The following is a 12,325-nucleotide window of genomic DNA, read 5'->3' on the forward strand; positions in this document are numbered from 1 at the left end:
TTATTTTAGCGTCAGTTATCACCCTCATATATTTGATAGCCTGCTTAAAGACGACCGTTTGTCAGTCTTCCTCCTCCTAAGATTCATTATTATGAGCGCTTCCTTCTTTCATCCACCAGAGTCAACATGACCCTTTTCAATCAGAACTTCGCGCTCTCACTGCAGAGTCATGTAGACCTCTACATCCTCTGTGTGTTTTGCGCCAACCACAGAGCCGACAACCGCAGCCTCTTTCTGCATCCCATACAACCAATCCATTACACCCGTTGCGATACTGCCTCTGCGACAATATTCTCTATGGGACTCCCAGTACAAAATCTCATCCATCCGCAGCAGAGACTCAGTACTCGCTAAGTATCTCAGAACACCTATTTCAGCCACTGCGCCAATTCGGTTTGCGTGGGCGGAGTTCAACGCGTTTTTGGCCCCCAATGATAACACTGTACCAAATACAATGCGTACCCACCGTATCGACGGTGTAGTGGGGAGCTGAAATCCAGAATTGGGAGCAGTGTCCTTTAGTTAACTTTCCCTATCATCTTCCCAATTGTGTCAGTCAGTCAACAGTCAGATCGGTTGATACGTTGTTCAGTTTCCAGTTGGCTTATCGGGCTTGAAAAACAACACCTCTTCCAATTACCATCACTTTCTCTCAGAAAGCGCGGGCAAGTTACTTGTGGCGGTCTTTAACCTCACATCCTGTCTATTACTACCCTGTGAGTTCCTTCCCAAGAGTTTACGTCGTTGTCCTCACACAGCTGTTTGAAACAGTTTCTTCTGGTTCATCGAATGGCATCTTTTAGGGGACCCCGCAATTACATGTACACCTCCTCTTGATTGTCGCTACCGATGAACCTCTGGTAAAGTCTCCCTGTCCGAAAAAATGTAGCTCACAGTAATTAAGTTACCTACTACGAGCAGTCCCCTTTTTGTATAGTAGCATCGCATAATTCCGTAACCCATTAAATGACCTGATTGATTTTTTTCATAGCCATACCATTCAAGGATATACCTATACCTGTCGCTGTGAATATATATGGTTCCCATCCACCTGCTTGTGGCGCATAGTACGTCAATCACATCTACATGGCACCGCCTCATCCTACTTGGTTCTAAAAGCGATACTTACCCTCAGAGCTACCAGGCAGTAAACAATTCCACATCCTCTTTCTTCTCTGAGAGCTCGTGAGCACCTTCTATCACAATCACACCTAGAACTACGCTAATGCCATCTATTTGCTCTTTCACAGGGTCATCAACCTTGGCCAAATGACTCAGGATTTGGTAAGACGCACGTAGAGTTAGACTGAAGATAATAATAATAAAATTCGTCGGCGCAACAATCCAATGGATCGGGGCCTCCAAGTGTATTCGAGCCTTTCATTCAAGACTGTAACGGTACACTACAGGTTGACAGTACCCTGTAGGAGGCAATGTGGTCAGCATTGCGCTCGCCCGAGATTATTACCCTGATTCGACTCAGGTACTCATTCACAGTTGAGTCGACTGGAATCCGACGTCAAATCACGATACAATCCCACTGCCACCAGTGAGATTTGAACCGCGACTTTACGTACGACATGCAATTATAGAGGTATCACGTTGCTGAGTACCATCTATAAGGTATTCTCCGCTATCTTGCTGAGCCGGATACTCCCATACGCCCAAAACATCATTGGCCCATACCAAAGAGGCTTCACTCCAGGCAAATCAGCAACAGATCAGGTTTTCTCTCTGCGGCAAGTGACGGAAAAACTGTTGGAATATGGACATCAGTTGCACCATCTGTTCATCGACTGTAAAGCCGCCTATGATAACATAGCCAGGGTAAAACTGTACACGGCCATGAGAGAATTCGGTATCCCGACGAAATTGATAAAACTGACTAGGCTGACACTGACCAATGTGCGAAGCCAGATAAAAGCAGCAGCATCACTCTCAAGACAATTCGACATCAACAACGGTTTACGACAAGGAGATGCCCTATCATGCGTCCTCTTTAACCTGGCCTTCGAGAAAGTAATCCGTGATGCTGACGTAATTGCAAGAGGTACGATCCTCTTTAAGTCCACCCAACTACTGGCCTATGCTGACGATATCGACATCATAGGAAGAACGACTCGAGACGTAAAAACTTCCTTCATCTAGATCGAGAAGGCAGCCATCAGCGCGAGATTTTGGGCTGCACATCAATGAAGGCAAGACAAAATATATGGTGGCAATGTGAGCACCAAAAACCAAGCAACCAACAACATAAAACCGGACTGGTTAAATGGGAAGAATAAAAATGGAAGACTACAACTTTGAGACCGTTTACAATTCCTCCTGTCTAGGGTCAAATCCACAATTGATAACAGCTATGACGATGAAATCCGCGAACAATTGTTGGCAGCCTATTTCAGCTTACAAAAACTGTTTCGCTCGAAACGCCTCTCCATAGGGTCAAAGCTCTTACTGTACAAGACTATGATCTTGCCAGTCCTCATGTATTACTTGGAGACTTGGGTCCTTAGCAAGCAAAATTGCGAACTCTTGACCACGTTCGAGAGAAAAATCGTCCGAAAAAGTTTTGGCCCCCTACATGAGGGTGGACGATTCTGTAGCCTACATAGCGACGAAATCTATGAGCTTTACCATGACCGTCAGGTTGAGGATAAAATCCGGCTCAATAGGTTAAGGTGGGCGGGTCACTTTATCCGTATGGATGAGTATGATCCCATCCGGAAAGTCTATAAGGGCAATATCTATGATAGAACAAGAAGACGAGGCAGTCCTAGTCTAAGATGGAGCAACGGCGTAGGTCAGGATGCCATACAGCTTTTAGGGATATCGAATTGGTGGACCTAGGCGCAAAACCGAGATGTCTGGAGTTCCTTATTAAGGCAGGCCGGATATCGCTTGTTGCGCCGTTGATGATGATTGTAGAGTCGCATGTTATCCCAGTTATCCGTTGATATAAGTGACTCACTTTTTCATGCGCCGTTCCTTTCGGGTCGTAACCTCCTTCTAAAGCCGACAGGAATGTCTCTTCCTCGAAAGCTCCAGTGGACCAACCAGCTATCCTGGTTTTTCCTCTTTTGTTGCTCACTCGACTGTTGCCTCCCCCGTTCCTGATGTCGGAAAAGATGGCCTGATGGTCACAGTGCGTTTAGTGTTCACTCACCCGCCCGACCGTCACTCTCGCCAACGAGGCACTGAGGTAAGTCAGATCAACGATTGAACCTAGCCTTCTGCCTCGGATGGTGGGCACACATCCAGTATTTACCCTTACAATTCAGCTCCCTCCTATAAGCCAGGCATCTGCAACGTGCCGGTCGTCTACTTCCGTTTTCCCTTTGCACAACAAGCATCGTGGATCTCTAGTGCAGTCTTTCATAAGGTATCCCTCTTCTTCGCTCTTCCTGCACCTTCTCACTAGTACATGCTGCTGCAAAGTGACCGAAATAAAGGCATCTGAAGCATCTCTTGAGAGATACTTCCTCCATAAGTAAGCACCGTGGTGGCTACGATGATGAAATCCGCGCACAGTTGTTGGCAGCCAACAGAGCCTATTTCAGCTTACAAAAACTGTTCTGCTCGAAACACAAGACTATGATCTTGCCAGTCCTCATGTATTCTTCGGAGACTTGGGTTCTTAGCAAGAAAAATTGCGAACTCTTGGCCGCATTCGAGAGAAAAATTCTCCTAAGAATTTTTGGCCCCCTACATGAGGATGGACGATTCCGTAGCCTACATAACGACGAAATCTATGAGCGATACCATGACCGTCAGGTTGTGGATAAAGTCCGACTAAATAGGTTACAATGGGCGCGTTACTTTATCCGTATGGATGAGGATGATCCAGCTCGGAAAGTCTATAAGGACAATATCTATGGTAGAAAAAGAAGGCCAGGCAGACTCTGCCTGAGATGCACCGATGGCGTAGGGGAGGATGCCAGACAGCTTTTCGGGATATCAAATTGGTGGCTTTTGGCGCAAAACCAGGATATCTGGAGTTTCTTATTAAGGCAAGCCTAGACCGGATACCGGTTGTTGCGCCGTTGATGATAATCATTTTTATTTTACTGAGGCTAGTACAAATTACGTTGCCTCAACCCTCCTTCTTTACCTGGAGTTGGGACCAGCATGCTATACAAATAAGATGGCGGTGTTGGGAGCCTGAAAATATGTATCATCTCAGGCGAAATTCCGCTTTTTATTGCCGCTGAACTCGACGGTCGCCGCACAGGATAATTTATTTTTACACCTGCAGCTTCTGCAGATTTGAACTTTCACCTGGAAATTGACCATCACTGGTACTTGAAGTGTCCAAGCCATCATCAACACCTGTCTGCAATCGAATCATCGGAGTACGCCACCAGATACAATTCAAAAGGGAGAAATTGGTGGACGCGCAGACCTGCCACCCGTACGCGATTTGGTCGGAAGGCCAAAGTGGTAGAGAATTGGTCACAGACCATAGGCAGCGATAATTGCATTGCCGGTTACGGCATGGAGTAGGATCCACTCTCCCTAGATGGCTGACCAGTGGGTTGCCCCAAGGAGACTTAGCACAGTACAGTAAAGGAGAAGTGCAGAGATCTCACGATGTCCTGGGAGAGCTAAAGCACATTTCGGGTAACCAAGAACTATGGCGAGTAAGTATAGTTGACGCGGTATACCCCAACGAGATGTAAAGTGCAACCACATATACAACTACATATATCCTCCAAACACGGGATACATAGTAGATGGGTTGCAATTGCGATCTGGTGCTCCCGAATTTCAGGCCGAGGTATCGTGCATAAGCGGTTCTTCAACCTAAATAGTCTAGCCAAGTGGTTCAATATCAAACTGGATCAGAAGTTTGTTATAGGAAAAGTTATAAGAAAAGCCGAAACAGTTCAATACGAACTAGAGGACACGGGCGATCTGGACATTGCCCACGCGAGAAACTTCAAAATCTAAATTCATATTTTGGGCGCTAGCTGGCTTTCCTCGAAGGGGTCCAGGAATCCCAACTGTCCTGTAGCATTCGCGGCTTGGTGTCACTCCAAACATCTTGTTTGTAGAAAAATACTTGGATTGCATGCCACATTTCGCTCTCTCCTACCACATAGCATGATGAAACCTTATACCTTACCCTCGCCAATGTGAAATAGCAATTGCAGCTTTATTAAAATCGGTTTATTGTATGTCTGTCCGTCTGTCCGTTTGTCTTTTTTTTAGGAGGTGGAAATCTTCAAAAGACACTGGTCTGGACACACCAGAGTGTGGGATTTTTACCCACTTAAACCATTGACCTCCCCATCCTTTCTCTCCAGCGACTCCCCGATGGAAGGGATCAACCTGTAAGTTGACCCTTTTCTGACTGATCCCATCGCTGTTGTCATCTGCTTATGGATCTCTCTCTTTCGGCTTTTTTCACCTGAGATAATGGAGAAATGGACCTGGTGTTATAAATGTTCATCATTTCGGTTGCCAAGAGGTCAATCGACATCATTCCCAAGATGACGAACGCTGCATCGTCTGAGATGTCCTGAAGACAGAACAAACCCTTAAGGATGTTCTTCTGTAAACCGTACTCAGTTTATGTGTATTGCCTGAAACCTGCAGTGCCCCTCCCCAAACTGGGACTGCATACAGCATGATAGAGCTCACCACCCTGGCTATGAGCAGCCTGCAATTATGCCGCGGGCCTCCTACGTGTGGCATCATCCTTCATCATCATCAACGGCGCAACAACCGGTATCCGGTCTAGGCCTGCCTTAATAAGGAACTCCAGACATCCCGGTTTTGCGCCGAGGTCCACCAATTCGATATCCCTAAAAGCTGTCTGGCGTCCTGGCCCACGCCATCGCTCCATCTTAGGCAGGGTCTGCCTCGTCTTCTTTTCCTACCATAGATATTGCCCTTATAGACTTTCCGGGTGGGATCATCTTCATCCATACGGATTAAGTGACCCGCCCACCGTAACCTATTGAGCCGGATTTTATCCACAACCGGACGGTCATGGTATCGCTCATAGATTTCGTCATTGTGTAGGCTACGGAATCGTCCATCCTCATGTAGGGGGCCAAAAATTCTTCGGAGGATTCTTCTCTCAAACGCGGCCAAGAGTTCGCAATTTTTCTTGCTAAGAACCCAAGTTTCCGAGGAATACATGAGGACTGGCAAGATCATAGTCTTGTACAGTAAGAGCTTTGACCCTATGGTGAGACGTTTCGAGCGGAACAGTCTTTGTAAGCTGAAGTAGGCTCTGTTGGCTGACAACAACCGTGCGCGGATTTCATCATCGTAGTTGTTATCGGTTGTGATTTTCGACCCTAGATAGGAGAAATTGTCAACGGTATCAAAGTTGTATTCCCCTATCCTTATTCTTGTTCGTGCTTGTGTTTGACCAGTGCGGTTTGATGTTGTTGGTTGATTCGTCTTCGGTGCTGACGTTGCCACCATGTATTTTGTCTTGCCTTCATTGATGTGCAGCCCAAGATCTCGCGCCGCCTGCTCGATCTGGATGAAGGCAGTTTGAACGTCTCGGGTGGTTCTTCCCATGATGTCGATATCGTCAGCATAGGCCAGTAGTTGGGTGGACTTGAAGAGGATCGTACCTCTTGCATTCACCTCAGCATCACGGATCACCTTCTCGAGGGCCAGGTTAAAGAGAACGCATGATAGCGCATCCCCTTGTCGTAGACCGTTGTTGATGTCGAATGGTCTTGAGAGTGATCCTGCTGCTTTTATCTGGCCTCGCACATTGGTCAGGGTCAGCCTAGTCAGTCTTATTAATTTCGTCGGGATACCGAATTCTCTCATGGCCGTGTACAGTTTTACCCTGGCTATGCTATCATAGGCGGCTTTAAAGTCGATGAACAGATGGTGCAACTGTTGTCCATATTCCAACAGTTTTTCCATCGTCTGCCGCAGAGAGAAAATCTGATCTGTTGCTGATTTGCCTGGAGTGAAGCCTCTTTGGTATGGGCCAATGATGTTCTGGGCGTATGGGGCTATCCGGCCTAGCAAGATAGTGGAGAATATCTTATAGATGGTACTCAGCAACGTGATACCTCTATAATTGCTGCACTGTGTGATATCTCCCTTTTTATGTATGAGACAGATTATGCCTCGCTGCCAATCGTCAGGCATTGATTCGCTGTCCCATACCTTGAGCACAAGTTGATGAACCACTTGGTGTAACTGGTCGCCTCCATATTTAACCAATTCGGCTGTAATTCCATCGGCTCCTGGCGACTTATGATTTTTTAGCCGATGAATTGCACGGACTGTTTCTCCTAAACTTGGTGGTGGCAGTATTTGTCCGTCGTCTTCAGTTGGCGGGACCTCCAACTCGCCGATGTTCTGGTTGTTCAGTAGCTCATCAAAGTACTCAACCCATCGCTCTAATATGCCCATTCTGTCGGAAATCAGATTTCCCTCTTTGTCTCGGCAGGATGAGCATCGAGGTGTATAAGGCTTCATCCTGCTGACTTGTTGGTAAAACTTGCGCGCCTGGTGCGGTTGCTCCCTGTACTTTTCTAGTTCACAGACTTGTTGGTTCTCCCAGGCTTCCTTTTTCCGTCTGTGAAGTCGCTTCTCCGCTCGACGGAGTTCGTGATAAGTCTCTGCGCGTGCCCGCGTTCTTTGAGAATGCAACATTACTCGGTATGCGGCATTCTTCCGTTCCGTTGCTAGCTTACATTCATCGTCAAACCAGCCGTTCCGACTCCTTTTGCGGCTGGGGCCAAGTATATTTGTGGCCGTATCCATGATAACGTTCTTCAGGTGGTTGTGAAGATCATTAGTTGATGCTTCATCTCCAGGTCCTCTATTGACTGCGGTTATTGCGGCATCCATTTCCCTCTTATAGGTGTCGCGGAGGGTTGTGTTGTGGATGACTTCAGTGTTCACTCTCACCTGATTGTCAGAGGGGATTCTAGGTGGTATTGTTATTCGAGCTCGAAACACCATGCCAACGAGATAGTGATCCAAGTCTATATTGGCCCCCCTATATGTTCTGACATTCATCAAGGCTGAGAGGTGGCGGCGTTCGATCAACACGTGGTCAATTTGGTTGAAAGTGGTCCCGTCTGGAGAGGCCCACGTATGTTTGTGGACCGCTTTCCGCGCAAACCAGGTACTTCCAACAACCATTTCGTGTGACCCTGCTAATTGAATAGTCCGCAGTCCGTTATCATTTGTTTTTTCGTGTAAGCGTCATCCTTGCCAGAGCCATACTCGTGGTGGATGCTCTTTGCTGCTCAAAATTAAGTCCGTCTATCATCACCACCAAGAATTTGATGGTTGGCTTAGAAGTGATGATACGATTTCCGATTCTAATGCAGGCGTTATTTCTTTTGCGGCGCTTAGTGATGAGGATCGCTTCCACCTTTTCCTCCGCGAGTGCCAGTCCAGCACTCTCCAAGCAATCCTTAACAACACTGATTGCTTCGGTTGGGTACAACTCAGCATCCTCGAGATGCTTTTCGACCACAACCAGTGCTATATCATCGGCGTAACCCACCACCGTGACCTCCTCCGGAGCCGGAAGGTTAAGTATATCATTATATATGATGCTCCACAGTAAAGGGCCCAGTACAGAGCCCTGTGGGACACCCGCGGAGACAACGTACGCTTTGGGTCCATCGTCGGTATTATACCAGAGTGTCCGCTCTTTCAAGAAACTATCGATAAGAGCGGCGAGGTAGGTGGGAACACCAATCGTCGCCAGAGACTTTCGTATAAGGTTCCAATTGGCCTAGTTAAATGCATTTCTCACATTCAGGGTCACCACCATGCAATATTTACTGGTACAACCTCTTCTGTGATTTGCATTTTCGGCCAAGCCAGTAACCATTTTGATGGCATCAATGTTGTTAATGCCATCAATCTCTCTCTGTCTGTCTGTCCGTCACACGCATTTTTCTCGGAGATGGTCATAGCGATTGACACCACATTTGGTAGAAAGGTGAGGACTGTGAACGCTCACACATACAGTGAGTTACATTCTTTTACGTTGAATTTAAGAGGGGGTCCCCATACATGCAAGAAGAGGGTGTAAAATTGTTTTTATCAAATATAGTGATGTGGGGTATCAAATTAAAGGCCTCGGTTAGTACTTTTCGAAACCGGTCTCAGTTTTGACATTTGTTGGGAAGGTGGGGAGTGCGGGGGGTTGAAATTGATCATTTCTTTAAGGTCATTCTCAGAAACTACCAAACTACCAAATTTGGTGGAAATCGCAATATTACTAACAAAGTTACAATACGTCCAAGTTGTTGCTTCTTTGAAAATTGGAGACTATGAATGTCAATATCGCCCGAGAGTGGATATTCTCACATAATATATGGATATATTACGTGCTACGTCCTAAGAAATACACAAAACCTTTCGTACCTGAAGCGTCCAGCTTCCGGTTTCCCGACTTGTTTAAGAGATTCAAGAAGGGTAACCCAAATTTAATTTTAGACTAAGAAGAACACTAGAAATAAAAGTCGGTGTTGCATTGGGTGCTTTATGTCTCTAGAAAAGACTTTTCTACTTCTGACCGGTATGGAGCGATTCGTTGCCGGCTAGTTTGGACCCGTCGCAAAGTTAGACCTAAATATAGAGCAAAGTTTAGTATTCCTCGGTTCTGATAAATCTATGTGGATTTGTTTGTAGCGTAAACACAATAAACCACTGGTCCTCGAACACTATATGTCTTTGTACAATAAACATGTCCCTTTGAGTCAAAGAACGAGTGTTAATTGAAGCAACATTTTCAAATCAGAGATGCACTCGTTTTCATTTGCTCTTACAAATCCAACTTACTTTGAACTGTTAGATCTACATTTCGATTCTCCATAATTGCCAGGATCCGTTCACCAATCGCACTTAACACACTTCCCTCAATCCAATCAGTGCCAACTGGCTTAGTCCAAATCAGCTTTTATCATCTTAATTAAAATACACTTTATAACTAAGGCTCATTCGCTTACCTTCTCCTCCAGCGCCACGTCCTTAACGTTCCAAACAAACTCAAGCAATCCAATCAGCACTGCTACGAACAATCCTGCACCCAAAACTAGGAACACGCCACCGACATTGTCCACACCCAGTTCGGCCGAGTCGACTTCTTGAGTTGGCATCGATGAGCACTTTCCGCCGCCGTACTTCTCGTTCCACCATTTTCTCTTCAATTCATTCAATTTTCCCGATTCTCCCAGCTTCAGGATTGCAGCATTAACGGCTTTCCTATATGGTGAATCTATGACCGTATGCCGGGAAATTGAAAGAAAATAAGGATTCCAGGGATAGGAGGCCGGCATGGACAGGAGCAGGGTTGAGGAATAACAGGAAAGACAAGCAAAAACATTGGTATTTTAGTTCGATAACAACCTACCCAATAAGAAAAGCAAAGACTCAATATTCCTCTTAAAATTGACTTGCAATCACGTTACTGATGTAGATGTAATAGCTATTATGGCGCAGGATGTGCTGCTAGATGTGTTCTATATTTCCAGTTAAGGGACTTTCCTCTTCCCAGGCAACGTAATTCTGTTTTGATTTCTGTCGAGTTTGGCAAAGTTTTCTCGTTTCCGTTTAACATGAAAATAAAACGGGAACTTTTTAAATCGATCTTAAGTACGTGTCCTGATTGAATGTCCTCGAGGCACTCTGCATGTTTCCCGAGCCAAGTTAAATACCGACTTATCGCGGGACGGGAACTCTTCAACTTTTCCCTGCGCTTTAAGAAGTCACAGGCGCAAAACAAACTCGGTCAATCCGGGGAGAGAAAAGCCACCCTTAACATCAATATCCTCGTTTGTGTATCCTTACTAAATGGCAATGCAATTCCGTAGGACTTATAGTCCAATAGTCCCCCAACTTTCACTAGATCGCAATTCCTATCTGTGATATATTCGATGATTGTCGATTCCATTAGGAAGGCATACAGTCGTTTTCCCTTAAGAATTCGGTCCACAGCCTCATCATTATTTTTCGTGAAAACGGACGGCCGAGCTGATTCCATGGCGGCCCACATTCGCTGGTATAGGGAGAAGTTCGATTCCTGCAAAAACCATTAACAAAACAAGCAAAAGAATATCATGAGGACGCAAGCAACAGACACATGGTCACACATATACACCCGCAAATACATGCATGCTAGCGAACCCGGTGGGGACGGGTAATTTGAAAAAGGAGTTGAAGGGCTTAAAAGCTAGCCGAGTGAAATCGAATCGAAGTTAAATAATAATTTCTGGAGTAATAAAAGACAAATATTGGATGTGGAGAGGAAATCCCTTTCTGAAATCGTTTCATTTTCCAGTCGTCGCCGACATCAGTTCCTCGCTTGCCCGGATTTAGATGAGATTTCCGTTTTTCTAAACGGAAGGAATTCCTGCTGGCTGGCCCGGCTTACGGGGACCCACTCCCGCCCTTCGAGTCTTTAAATTGGGACGGACACATTTCGAAATTAATGTAAAATTTATAGGGTTGTTCGGGAGTTAGATTTCATGTTAAATCTTCAAACATATCATGTTTAAAAGTGAATGGGATTTCGATTGAAGGACACTGGCTTGGGCTGGGCGAGTTTATTTGGTTTTATGTGCTCGGTAAGAATACGGTTCAAAGGCTATTTCATAGGAAATTTCACAGCAATCCTATTTGATATCATCCTGATGAATTTTCAATGGGAACTGACTGCCTTTGTCAATCAATACCCTTGAAAATTCAGTATGGGATATGGAGCACTTTGACCCTCCTGTATGGAGATGGATTAAATATCTGAAAAATGGAAAGCCATAGCATTAAATGATTGGAAAAGTCGTTAAAGTGTTCTCATTTTTATTTAAATCCCCACGAGTGATTAGACTACACGATGAGCACATTAGCTGGAATCATTGAAGTTCTCATGTCCTGTACCTGGCGTGCAGCTTTTTCAAAGATCCTGAAAATGTGATTTAATCGATCGATTTCAAAGGATTGCAGCACCTCAGCAAAAGTCACTAGCTGCCAGTATTATGCCGACAGCTTCCAAGAACAGCTGCCACTAACTCCTTCTCGGCTAAAATTTTGTTGAAGGATTTGAGGAAGTCCTGAGTCCACCATCCACTTGATGGCGGACCGGACCAATTATCATAGAAAGAAAATTTCTTCCTCAGTTTCTGTTGCATTTGCATTTGAGTTCTAGCCCAGAACAGAATGGTTCGTGGTCCAGCAACCGAGGGAGTAAATTTCTTTACAATTGGTCCAGTCCGCCATGAACTGAAAGGTGAACGCAGCATTCCCTCAAGTCCTTAAACAAAATTTAGATCAACCTCAGCCGGTTTGGGCCTGAATTTACTAAGTGGTTTCTCACTCGACG

At 45.5% G+C, this 12,325-nt stretch overlaps 1 protein-coding gene across 2 annotated transcripts in view; it reads right to left on the bottom strand.

The window, feature by feature from the left end:
* LOC119652674 (glutamate receptor ionotropic, kainate 2) overlaps positions 1-12,325 on the bottom strand; it is a 51,090-nt gene that overhangs the window by 4,953 nt on the left and 33,812 nt on the right. The window contains exons 13-14 of one of the 2 annotated variants that reach the window (XM_038056939.1): positions 10,798-11,029; positions 9,957-10,225 (exon numbers count right to left, since the gene is read on the bottom strand). The exons of the other annotated variant lie outside the window; for it this stretch is intronic. Coding sequence (XP_037912867.1) covers positions 9,957-10,225; positions 10,798-11,029 — 501 coding nt within the window. The remainder of the gene's footprint in view (positions 1-9,956; positions 10,226-10,797; positions 11,030-12,325) is intronic. 2 annotated transcript variants of the gene reach the window in all.

Source organism: Hermetia illucens, chromosome 3 (genome assembly GCF_905115235.1).
Source record: "Hermetia illucens chromosome 3, iHerIll2.2.curated.20191125, whole genome shotgun sequence".
NCBI classification, from domain to species: Eukaryota; Metazoa; Arthropoda; class Insecta; order Diptera; family Stratiomyidae; genus Hermetia; species Hermetia illucens.